The sequence below is a fragment of the Chiroxiphia lanceolata genome, chromosome 7, assembly GCF_009829145.1.
Source record: "Chiroxiphia lanceolata isolate bChiLan1 chromosome 7, bChiLan1.pri, whole genome shotgun sequence".
NCBI classification, from domain to species: Eukaryota; Metazoa; Chordata; class Aves; order Passeriformes; family Pipridae; genus Chiroxiphia; species Chiroxiphia lanceolata.
Genome location: NC_045643.1, coordinates 27,644,193 through 27,657,304, shown reverse-complemented (window position 1 = coordinate 27,657,304; position 13,112 = coordinate 27,644,193). Strand labels below are relative to the sequence as shown.

Genomic DNA, 13,112 nt, shown 5'->3' with positions numbered 1-13,112 from the left:
AAAAAGTAGCCTTCTGGTGTCTCATGTCACATTCTCACGGTGTTTGAAAGTTTTCATCTCAAGCAGAACATGTGACGGCCCAGAAAATGCTTTCCAGTTACTCATCAGCAAAGCTTTACCAAAGGATCATCATAAATGCTTGGTGAGTCCTGGCTCTGCAGTGAATCACAGTTATGAGCTCGGCTGCATGAAACTGAGAATCTTTGATACATGATTCACTCTAGTGTTGTTTTCAGGAGAAGGCAAACAGTACGAGAGTCTTCTGCCAAGGGGAGCATCTCAGTACCTCAGATAAAGACTGATCTTCAGCAAGCCAGAGGATGAAACATCTTGGTGCGCTGAGAGCCAGCCTACGTTACCACAAAAACAGTTGTGATTGCTTCCCTTCCTGGTTGTTTATCTGGCACTACAGTGAGGCACTGCTGGTCAGAGATGGACTAATAAGGAGGGAAGGAGGAAGGAGTCTTCTTCATAAGCCCAAGGATAACTTGGCAGGGCGGTTTGCACCCATTTGCTATAACCACAGGCATTAACCCTTTAGAAGGAAGACAGAGCAGTTTTACTGACCAGCTGCTTTGCAGCAGAGAAGCCCAGGATATATTGTGGGTGTTAGAGGGTAGGATGGTACCAAGGAGCACATGTCCTCCCTTTCAGAGTGGGATTCAAATTGCCGATTAATCTAAAAATTCGCAGCAGAAAATTACTGTTCAGGTAAAACTTCCACAGCAGCTGCAGACAAGAAACTGTTTTTTCATTAGAAATATCTGTAAGCCCCCATCACTGAACAGCCAGAACAGCTTTTATCATTCTAAACCAGTCACTTTATGAAGTAGCAAGACCACAAAGTCTTTCATCTTAAAAGCTCAACAACAGAAACTTTGAAGCGGTAATGAAACGATGCAGATCTCCACTCCAAAAATTATAATGGTCCACAGGCAAATCCAAAGGCATCCCAGGAAACAGAAGCTGGATCTGAAAGTTGAGCTGAGACTTCTCTTTCTTGCAGCAGAAATAATCCCCAAACTGCCCTCTGTAGTATCTGTATAACCCCACTTCTCACAAGATGCAGCATAAAGTGAAAGTAAAGACATTTCTAACAGCTCTAAAAATCATTTGAACCTCAGATAAGCTTCCAGATAGATTTTACGCATCTCACCAGGGCAGCAGTCAGGTCACAGGGGTGACTCAGCACCACAGTGCCTAACATGATTCTATTTCTTCTTCATTTAGCCAGAAGCAAGAGCTTTCTGGGTTTATAACACTCAATACTAGCACAAATACCACATTCCCACATTTTTTCCTCCCACAAAGTACTAACATATTCTCTCCACCACGGTTCCCTGTTAACATATTTTTTCTCCCTGGGGACCTGGGAGGTCCCAACAAAGGTGACAGGTCCACTGTGCCTAGCATGACTATGCATGGAAATGGCCCTCCTTTTCCCCAGACACCAACCAGGCTAAACATTGGGTGGGATGGGGAGCTGGAGCTGGAGCTTGCCCCCAAGGGTCACCCATGGTCAACGCAGCAGGACAGCAGCAATGCCCTCCTCACTGGACCAGCAGCCATGCAGCAAACATGCCACCGTCTGTAAGAGACCATGATGTATGTATTTTATGTATATTTTGGAAACAGGTGACCTTTCAAGCCCAAAATTATAGTGCACCACCCATGGTTTTCAGCAGGGCAGAGTGACCCCATATAGCAACCTCCACCTGGAGGGCAGCCTCATCCATCTATCCCAAAATTTCAGTCATGCCAGGGAGGATCCAAACTGCTACTCACCATCAACGGGGCTGAGGTAATCGTGGAGGTGTGCTGTGCTGGCTGCTCCCCCGCCCTGCATGAGGAGGTCCCCGTAGGGGTTTGGGTGGCCGGCCATCAGCGTCATTTGGTGGTAGTAGTCGGCGGGGTTGGCTCCCGGTGGTGGTGGGGGCAGCCCGAAGAGACCTCGTTCCTTCAGGTGCTCATGAGCCACTGTTGGAGCCGCAGGCGAGGAGAAAAACATGGGGAGAAGGTTCCCACTGCTATGTTAGACCTTGGTGCTGACGTTGGAGGCCCTGTCTCCCCCCGTACCCCCGCCAGTCCCAGCCACACGGCTCTGTGTAGGGCTCTCGTGACGTGTGCTTGGGCGTGCTTCTGCGGACAAAAGAGACTAAGCTGGGGCCTCTGCATTCCTCTATTTCCGCAAATTTATAAACAATCTCTCGTTCCCCCTTCTAATAATCCTCCCGTTCGGACGCAGCCAGCACCCCTGGGAGGGGGGAGAGGGCCCAGCTTGCCGGCAGCAGTAACCCTGTCAGCATTAACATCCCTGCCTATTAGAAAGGAAAGACAAATGCAGCCCAGTTCCCGATAGCAGCGTGAGGAAATTAAAGCCAAGGTCTAATGCATAGAACTAGGTTTAGTGTCTGGCAGCATAAAACCATTTTGGCTGCCAAAGCCAATTACACTCACTTTCTCCCAGCTGTAATTTTTCAAACCTGCCTCCCCACCCGCTTGCCCCATTAACTTATTTACCACTGCCTTAAACAAAAAAAAAAAAAAAAAAGGAAAAGAAAAAGAAAAGCAACCCCAAACACAATGCCTTTATTCCACAGCAAACAATGAAACTGGCTTTGGAAGGAGAGGACGAGGCAGAGCACACGCACACCAGCCCTCAGACCTCTCTGGGGCGGGAGGCTGAGAGTTCAGATGACGTTTTAGGGGAGGGAAGAAGACACATGCATGTCCCCATCACTCTAGAGATGTTTTTTTAGCCACAGAAGATGGTTTTATGCTGCCAGGCACTAATCCAGGGGCCTTGTTGCTCTCTGGTGCACTTTGCTTTGCAGCAGCAAAGGGCTGCCTGCCCCTGCAGCAGCTCAGGAGCCAGGAGATGTTGGGGTTTGCTGGGTGCACAGAGACGAGGTCCCCAAACCTCAGCTGCTCCCTGGGCACTGAGCCAGCCACCTGCAACCATGTAATGAAGCTCTTCTGATGAAGCAGGGCATGACTTATACCTCGCCAAGTGCAAGCAGTGTTGTGCATTTTCCCCTTTCCTGGCCTGGACATTTTTGTCACCAGCTCCCCATCACAAGGTCTGATGGGGCTCAAAGAGCATGATTGCCTCTGCCTGCACCCAGTGCCAGCTCCCCACACACCCTTGCCTTCCCCAAAAGCTGCAGGGCAGCTTCAGAGTAAGAAGGAAAAAAGTATGGCCCTTCTCCTTCACTCTAGAGCCACCCTGACCACAGATATAAAGCCCACAGGGGATAACCCAGCTGGCGTTGCCTCCTCTGCAATGTCAGTCCCAGACAGACCAGGCAGCCAGAGCAACTGTGACCCTCTTTGGGGGAAGCAGGGCTCCCAGTAGAGATGTAAGATCAGGGAAGCTCATAAGAGAGACGAGAGTGCTGCAGAAAGGAACGTACTTTAAGCAAAATATTTATAATATGATCCAGCAGTAATAGCTATTCTCACGCTCTGCTTTCTCAGTGCGATGATGCAAAACAAATGTGTAGTTAAAGGGGGGAAAAAAAAACACAAAAAGAAAGAGAGACAGCTCTCCCACTTCAGAGAGCAGCTGCAGAGCCTTTGCAGCTGTAAATCCCCCAGTTTTAGGGAATTTCAGTACTGATGAGCTACAAAATCACTGCAGTACCAGTAGCACAGTGCCTTACCGTCGGCGGGGCTGAGGCCCCTGGCAGCAGAGATGACGGAGAGCGTGGGGCTGCCGTGGACAGAGCGGAGGTAATGCTCCATGTGGGGTGCCACGTACGGGTGTGGTGGGCTGAAGGGCGACTCGCCAGGCCCAGCTGGGTGTGGAGACAAGCGGATGAGGGAGATGTCGGAGATGACGGGACTGCCGCTCAAAGGAGGAGGCCTGGGAAGAAAACAGAAACACGCTGTCACGCACAGACACTCGGGGCGGGCATAGCTGCCTGCCACCCTTCTCTGTCCTGCCCCACTGCCTTTGCCCACGAGAGAGGAGTTCAAGCACATAGTGGGAAGAACATCCCCTCTTGGCACACACAGAGCCTGAAGTCCCCAAGTTTCCCACAGACAAGCACCTGTATTGCACTAAACACGTATGTACGCAAGGTGGCTCACCCCAAATGGGCTGCTGTGAAAACAAGCACGAGCTGCTTCAGGCAGTGCCTGCACACACAGGCAGCATGGAACACACCCCATGCTAGAGGTCCCACCCCTCTCCTTGCATGGGGATGCTGGCTACACAAAGATATTCGAGGCAAACTGGAGGTCTGCAAGCTACCCACTGCCCCTGGGTATCCAGCTGTTTAGTGCTGCCATGTGCAGACAAAGCCCCGAACAGGGCTGCCTGTGCAAGGATGCAAATGGCGCAAGGAGAATTTATGTGATCTTGAGCTGTGCTTTGCTCAGCCCAGCACGTGCAGCTTGGCCAGTGCCAGCAAAGCAGCCCTCCCCTCCTGCGTCCATCATGGCTAGCACAAACCTCCTTGACAGGCTGCTGGTAAGGTTCAGAGGGTAAAAGTTCATGAGAGGTTTTACTGCATGCTTTCTAGGGGCCAACTCTCTTAAATCTCTCAGATCTTCCTTGGGCCAAGCGCTACCTGAGAAAGAAGATCCCTGCATGCTGAGGGATTCAGCAGGTAACAAAAAAAAGTCACATGCATGTTTCAGTGCTTAAGCAGTTTTTTGAAGGGTGAACCAGGATGGAAAAGAAAGTCAGCGGACTTCTCCCAGCCACGTGTCCTACTGATACCTTCCAGCCTCTTAGACAAACTGCAGAGGGTGCAAGGACAGGAGAAAAAGTTACTCGCCCTGACTGGAGAAGCAGAAAATCTGAGCTAGACACCAAAAGAGGCAGAGCTGTCATTAGGCAAAACAAAAGAGCAAAATCTGCTTTGTATTAGCTCTCTCTGTACTCACAGACTGCTGGAAGCAGAGCTGTTGTTGACACACAGGTCACAGTAGGGACGGGATTTGTCCCTGGCTGGGTGCTCTAGCAAAGCAGAGAGAGATGGATGTGCACCCCAAGGGCTGCACCCTAAGCACGGGAGACAACAGGGATTTGGAGGTCAGGGATCTGGAACATGGGCTGATCTAAGGGAGGTTATTAGAAAGGTCCTTCCCTAAGACTATCCAAATGTGCCATTGTATGCATATTATATTATGCATGTAAGATCTGTCTCTCCATGCACAGACAACCACAAACACGATGATCTCAGCTGTTTAGACATGCCTCCTGCACCTCAGGATCACAGTCCCACCCTGTCTTATCAACAGTTCAGGTGCATTTTAATTTATCTGTAATTCTTGCATATCAACAAAACCACACAGAAATGTAATACAGGCTTTGCAGACTTATTCAGCAGTTTAATGAGCATGTTTGCCTTTGTTTGATCTTCCGTGTGTTTCTCTGTCTTTCTGATAAATTAGTAAACCTTGTGGCTTTTTGAACACTTTCTGCTGATGGGTAGTAAATTAAATGCCTTCTGAAATATTTATAGTTCAAAGTACTTTCCTGTAGCAATATACTCTTGTGGCTCGCTGGTGTGAAAATACCAGGCAGCGAAAACCTATCAGATATAAAGAACTTGCCGAGACGCACAGCCACCGACACAGGCACTCATCGGACCCAGGCCAGGGTTTAGCTAGAGGAAAACCCACCAGCATCGACCCTGTTTTCTTTTATGACACTGAAAGACAAACTGATGATGGCATGGCTGTTTCAGACCTCGTAACCTCCCCACCTGCATCGCCATGGCCTTCTGCTACCAAAATTATAGGGTGACCAAAGTCACTCTCTGGTGCCTCTCGCCATGATGTCAGCTGTGGCGGCGGCAAGCTCGGAAAGCTGCAGCCGAGGCCGCCAGGGCTGGTTTCTGTCGAGGCTGCTAATAAAGCCGGCCGAGCACGGAGCCGACCAATTTATTTCTACCAGGGAGGAGGGAGAAGTGAATCAAAGTCTCTGTTCCAGATTTAGTTTCAATTCATTTCTAATAATCTCCACCGCCTCATCTGGAAAAAATGAAACGGGATTAAAAAAAATGATGTCATTAAGAAAACATCTGACTAATTTTTCTTCTGACGAAGACTTAATATAAGTGAGGGGCGATGTAAATTAAAAGCAGTCCCAATCTTCCCTGGGCCACAGAGCCTGCCTTAATACATAAGCCATGAAAGAAGTTTTCTTACATATACAATAAGTTCCCTCTTTCATCAGTACTCACAGCTTCTCCCAAAAGGGTTGTGAACTTCTTTGATGCAGTCTTGGAACTATGTATTACCAGGTTTACGAGCCTTCGGAGCCTCTGCTGATCAAACTGTGAGGCCGACATCTAAAATGCGTATAACAATATGAAGGGTTTGCTGTTCATTTTCTCTGTGCTAAATTGGGCAGAAATGCTGGAGTCCCTCAGAACAGGAAAACCCCACCCTGTCCAAAGAGGTAACACTGGGAAAAAGATCAAGAATTCCCCCAAAATGCATGCAGCTGGTGTTTGAACATGAGGTTGGCCCTGTGCACAAAGACTGAGCTGGAGAGCAGGCTGCTCCTTGTGGTTCTGCTTAAAGCCCATCCTTGCTCATTGCTCCATCTGTGGACTATGACAGCCATACTCTCATCCAGGTCTGGCTCCTGTGAGCCCTCCGAGGCAGGGATCACTTTTGTACACCTACAATTCTAGCAAAACACCATCCCATGGTACAGCACATCCCAAAATAACATGGCTTCCAGTAGCTGTCTACCAGGAACAACTCACTCAGCCAGAGGGATCCTCTGCTCCTAACTCCCCAAAAGTTTGATTTTTTCCTGCTTTTCCTACTCCCAGTTGCATTATTTCTTATCTAAACCCTAAGTCCCACACTGAGCTATTGCACTGGCATTGCAACAATACGGTGAGAGGCAGCGGTAGCCTCACAGGTCTGCTTCTGGCAGAGAACCATCAGATGCTGCTCTTTAGAGGCAGTGGAAGAGAGACGAAGCAGTGCTGGGAGAAGGCAACTCTGACCCCATGCCCAGCTCACATCCAGGGCAAGTGGAACATGCCCCATACCCTGTTTTCAGCTTGGTGTTGTGAACCAGCCCGTGCAATGAAGCCGTGGTGCCAGAGCTGCACTTCTCAGCCTGTCCACAGAGCTCCCTGCCCAGACCTCTGCTATCCATATCACTCCCATCTTTCTTCCTGGATCCCACGGATGATGGCATGAGGAAAACACCCCAGCACCTGGGGGAGAGCTCCTGGCTTTGCTGAAAACAGTGCTGTAAAAACGGTGCCATCTGCAGTAGGATGAAGGATTTCACCTGACCACATATATTTCTCTAGAAAGTGGGATTCTGGTTTTCAAATAGGCTAAGGGAATTGGGTGTCCAAACGCCATTAAATTTAACGTGAGCCAGGGGCCTGTTTTCCCTGTGGCTCCAGCAAGAAACCCAGGCTCTATAATTAATGCCCAGGACTTGTAGAGCAATTTGCATCTCTGACAAAGCACGTGAGCCTGGATTCATTTCCTTCCCCACCCAGGAGAGGCTTTTCCTTCGCTGCTCTCTAACAGAGGGAGACACTGAGGTGTGGGAGACATTACCTGATCCCACCTAAGGGCTGCAGAGCCTCATGGTGATGCTGGATGCATGCAAGCCGCTAAAGGCTTTACAGAGCAGGTCTGTAGGTCCACCTGGGCAGTGGATGACTCCCCTTGGAGAGTAGAAATCCTTCCACGATTTACCTGGCTCCAGCTGCCTGCAGAGCAGAACTGTCGGGCAGTGGTAACATGTGGCAGTGGAGAAGCACAATCAGCAAAAGGAGAGATACCAGCATCTGAGACATGTCACATACTGCTGGTGGGACCACTTCGGTGGTTTCCCAGGACCTGGTTGCTCCTTAATGGTTCTTCCACTGGGGAAAAGAGATCTGCTTAATTTTCCTGCCACTTTGGTTTTTCTGAAAGGAGTGACAGCTCATCTGAAGCTCCGCAGTCTCATCCCAAAGTCTGGGGGAAGGACCCGGCAGTTTTCCTTTGAAAACCAAGGCAAAAAGACATCAGGCTGTGGTTTTAGTGAGGCAGACCACTGTGTCCCTGTGTGTGCCCTTGGGGCTTGGCAGTTGCTTGTCTTTGATGCCACTGCTCACAGGAGGTGTGTGTGTGCTGCGTGCGATGATCACAGCTGGATGCAGTGCTGAGAAAGAATCCTCGTGGTCCCATTGTGGAGGAGCAGCCTTGTCTCTGATGAACTGGGGCTCCTGGGAAGGCAAAACCTCAGGGACTGGCAAAACCAGTGCAGGCTGCTACAAACAGGGCCTTGGGGTGAGTTTTTCTCATCCTGCTCTCCCTCTGTGGACATGCACCAGCAATCCCAAAATCTTGCACGGTGGAGATGTGGTAACATCTCGCGGCTGCTGCATGTGAGTCTGGAATCTCTGCAAGGGGCACTCAGCAGTGAATGTAACAGTTAAAAGAGTTGCACATTTCTGAAATAACCTCCATCAGTTAAATAAACCCCAGAAAAATGGGGACAATTAACCAGCACTAATGTCCCATGACTAGTCTAAATTAATACTTAAGTGACAAATAAATTTATTCAGCTGAAAACAAAGGGCTGAATACTTTTCCATATGCTTAATGGAATATGGACACTTGAAGGCAATTGTTTTGTTGTACAATAAAAAAACGCATAGCTGTAAAACAGACATGGAAGTGAGAAACAGAGTTACTCATGGAGCGGGGTATCATAGCCTGGTAGAGTTTTCTTACAAGAGAAAAAGCTTTTAAAGCCAACAATCCTGTCTAAACTCCACATAAAAACTTTTGCTTTTGTTTTGTTTTAAATAGAACTTCCTGGTCTAGTTTTCCAAGTACTGTGTACCCAGAATATCACCTAATGTTTGAAGGAGATGGAGGGGAGCCGTACAGACGCCCCAAAAATGGGCTGCTCTCATGGCAGACACTGTATGTATGGGATGCCAAAGCTGTATTCAACAGGAAACCTTAAGTGCCTCAGGATTCATGCTAAATGATTCAGTCTAAACAGCTCTCACCAGCCCCTCAACTTCACATCTGTTTATTTCTGATTTAAAGTCCCTTACAACAGGAAGGGTGAGAGGTCGCAACAGTTGTGCGGTACCCTCAGGATCAAACCCCATGAGGTCCCTCAAAACAAGGTACCTTTCAGAGGTCAAACCTGGGCCACGACTATCAAATTCACATGGCATTTGATCACTCACAAAGATTCCCCTCCCTCCCATTTTTTCAGCTCTGAGAGCAGAGGATGTATGGAAGGAGCAGCACAGAGCTGCCGTGTAGCTGCCTCTCTCCCCCCAGCCACTGCCAGGGAGCGCAGGGCAGCCTGGTAATGAGGCGATGGGGAATCACTCGTGCTTCCCAGCTCTCCCAGCACTGCAACAAGCTGATAATTATCCAGTAAAGCGACCTGCTGCTTGAATATAAGGCTGTCGAATTGAAGACGCCAGCTTATGTGTCCCACTACAAAGAGATGGGGATGGGGACTCAAGAGACATCACTGATAACTCCCAGACCCTGCCCCTGCCAGGATGCTCAGCACAAGTAATTTTATTTTTTTTTCCCTGGATCTTCTCAGCTCTAAAATAAGGTTAATAATTTTTTTCTCATACTCACAAAGATGAATATATAGCATATCAGACCTATCTTTGCTAATTCAGCAATTAATGCTCTTACTTATAAGAAGCTGTTATGAAGACTGTGAATCTGGACAAAAATTGTTACAGCTTGCCTACAGAAATTTAATGGGTATGGTTCATGCAGTTTCTATTTTCTCTTTTCCCCTCAAACATGTCTTTGAGGCACAGGAAGCATAAAAAGTAATTTTAAAAAAGATTTTTAACAATAAAAAAATCTGTTTAAAAAGATATTTTTTAACAGCAAGGGCAAGTTCCCATTGGATGAGTTTATGAACGAAACTGGTAAATTCAGCAAGACTGTATGACAAAAATGGATGTTTTTCTAAAAGTGCTCCAAGTTCACTGCAAGGTTTGAAGTTTTAATAGCATGAAATAGTAATTTCTCCCATTGTAGAAGTTAAAGAGGTGTCAGATTACATAACTGTGGTAATTCCATTGGACCTTAACAGACACAGATCCCTGAATACGAAATGCCTTATTTGTGAATTTATGGTTTGGGCAGTGCTTTGAAAAGCATTTAGGTACAAAAAATCCCACTCTGAATCCACTGGCAATAGTAGTTGTCATGATATAAACTCTAATCTTGCACCAGTGAAGCCAAAGGAAACTGCCTCTGATGACAGGAGCAACAAGAACAGGTCTCCAGTGTGACTCCTCTGTTTTTCATCTACACAGTATCATAACCTAAGGCAGGTACAATTTCTTAGCATAATTTTTTTCCATCCCTTAGAAAGACATATTCAAGACTTAATGTAACTTCTAGTGTAGGAGGGAAACTTAAAATATTTGTTCCAGGCAAGAACAAGAATTTTTTTGTTTCAAAAGTGAAAAAAAAAAAAGGTAAAAGTCTTTAATTTTTCCTTTTGAAAGACCATTCCATTTTCAAACATACCTGACTTCAATCCTCCGTCTAAAATATCTAAACACAAGAACCAATCAAACAAAAGATTTGATTTCACCTGATATATGAGTATTATTTTTTAATCAATGAAATCAAAAGTGTTTTGGTTTAGAGCTTGAAACTTTTTTTCATCTAAGTTCCACCATAAGTTAACAAAGTTTTTGAGCTCACAGGTTGTTGGCAGCCTCAGGGGACAAGGGCAACTTCTGGAGGGAGCAAAGTTGAGAGCTTGAGTATAGGAATTAGTTCTCAGATTAAAAGCTCTCCTAACCACATATGGTTTCTTATTGTATTTATGCTGCATTTACCACAACACAGGTCTAGTTTTGGCTGACATTTGTAGCCACAACTGCAACACAACAACAATATCAATATTTGCTTTTAAAATGGAAAAAAATGCAAATTTTTATAAGTAAGGTTGCCCTCCACTATACAACATACAAAGAAGCAAGACATCAAAGGTAGAAATTAGGGTTGATATGGGACCTTCAAACCCAAATCAAATTAGTGTCTTGGGGAGAGATCTTTGATTTAAGCTTAATAGTGGTGATTTTTTCTTAGATTGTTTTATACTTAATCAGCCACACAACCCACGGTGCAGACATATGTTCCCAAAGCACATCAAAGCAAGTAAACATTCTGTTTCAGATCCTAATATCCTTTTTTATCCAATTATCTTACTTACATGATCTTTTAATTTAAGTTCTGAAAGCCCACCTTTTCACACAAGCTTTCCTTTAGCAATGGAGGTAGAAGGATGACCAGCTCAGTTCTTGTGAGATACTCGCCAAAAAACCACACAACGAATAAATCAAAGCACAGCAGATGAGTCTCTCTAAGATAGTTTCTTGAGAGATTAATGATGAAAGCCTTCAGAGAAGCAGGATATTTTAAGAAGGGGAACTTCAAGGAAGGTAGCTGAGGGGGAGAGAGGGAAGGAAAGTGAGAGAAAAGGCATAAAGGAAAGCATGGATAGAAGTGCAGGAGCCAGTAAAGGAGTTCAGTGACAAAGCTAAGGAGCAGTGCAAACCTGGAGGCATGTGAGCTTCAGGTTGAAACCAACAGGCATGAGAATTTGATTCCAGTAGTCACTAAATTCAAGAGCTGGGGCATCAAAACACTGCAGGCTCAGGGCTGGGAGGGGATGAAAGCTGGGCAGTGGCATGGTAAGCTGGAGGAGCAAGCAAGGAGGGAAGCAGCGGGGAAAGAGATGCAGAGAGGTGCAGACATGGACCAGATCCTGAGGGCAGATCTGAGGGAGATCTGAGAGGATTGAACATTGGTGTGGGGATGCGGGAAATGGGTGTTGGAGAGATGTGTCAGATGTGACAGCCATTTCTCTGCATCTGATTGTCTTCCCTTGGGACACATGTTGAGGATATTAGCACTTTCAAGTGAATACTTTGCTTGCAGCTGTGAAGACACTGGGCTTGGGAAAACAAACGGGAAGTGCATGTTTGTGGGGAAGAAATCTGAATTTTTGATCCCTGCCCAGCGTCTTCTTCCTATGCTACTTTTGGGTGGCAGCTTCTCTCCCTTAAAAGGTAATAACATCCAAGTGCTACAGAAGGGTTTAACATTTAAAAGACTATTCCTATAGTACTTCTGAAAAGTCTCTTTTCATGTTATGCCAGCACTAACCCATTGAGGAGAGAGCAAGTCAGTGGCAGCAACACCACAGCAATGGAGCTCATGGAAGAGTCAGGCAAACCATAGAAAATGCTTATTCATTCATCACACTTTAAGTCTGCCTTGGCTCCATACCCGTCATATCCCAGAAAAGCAAAAAAAGACCATTCCTCTTCATCATGACTGTAATACAATCAACTGGCTGCAGCATTACTCTAACCAATGTTAACTAACAGAGTCTATGTCTGACATCTATAATTTCATGTTAACAAATTAGGTAGACTCCTGTATTTCCTGGTACCTTGAATGCCCAAGAAGCTCATAACTTTTCTTTATATGCAAAATGTCAGGGAAAGGGCAAACAATGTTATGCCAGAAGACCATAGCCAAATCACTTGGTTGGAATGTGCTGTAAATCACGGGGTGAATGGAAAATGAATCTTTGTTCCAGGACGGTGACTTCCAGCATTAATGCTTCTGCTAATATGCTTCTTTTCTATTGGGAATGCCCTCTTCCCATAATCCAAGGTCCTAGAACTTAAATCCTATAGCTAAACAAGACACCAAGGAACAAAAACCTACATCCAATTAATTACAAAAACCTGCAATGTCCTGCTTCTCTTTTCTAAAGTACCAGGGAAAACCGCTGGTGTTCAGGCTTTGGACAGATGATGTGCTTGCTCTAAGCAGCAGCAAGCTGCCGTAACTAACTGGAAGTAACCAAAAAGCCAAAAAGCCCCTTTACAAAGGGGAATAAAACAAAATGGGAACAGGTACAGCACAGATCTCTACAAAGCCTTTCCAGACACAGCAGTCAGAGGAGCTCTGTCTGTATATAGGATTGTGATAGCTGCACAGAAATACATCTCACACACACACACACACGCCAGGTATCTGCCTCTGGTGCATCACAGTACAAAGGAGAAAAAGACATGCATTCCCATAATAACAAAGCTTTT

General features: G+C 46.3%; 1 protein-coding gene across 1 annotated transcript in view; it reads right to left on the bottom strand.

The window, feature by feature from the left end:
* GLI2 (GLI family zinc finger 2) overlaps positions 1-13,112 on the bottom strand; it is a 190,842-nt gene that overhangs the window by 37,980 nt on the left and 139,750 nt on the right. The window contains exons 4-5 of the mRNA XM_032693839.1: positions 3,663-3,865; positions 1,786-1,977 (exon numbers count right to left, since the gene is read on the bottom strand). Coding sequence (XP_032549730.1) covers positions 1,786-1,977; positions 3,663-3,865 — 395 coding nt within the window. The remainder of the gene's footprint in view (positions 1-1,785; positions 1,978-3,662; positions 3,866-13,112) is intronic.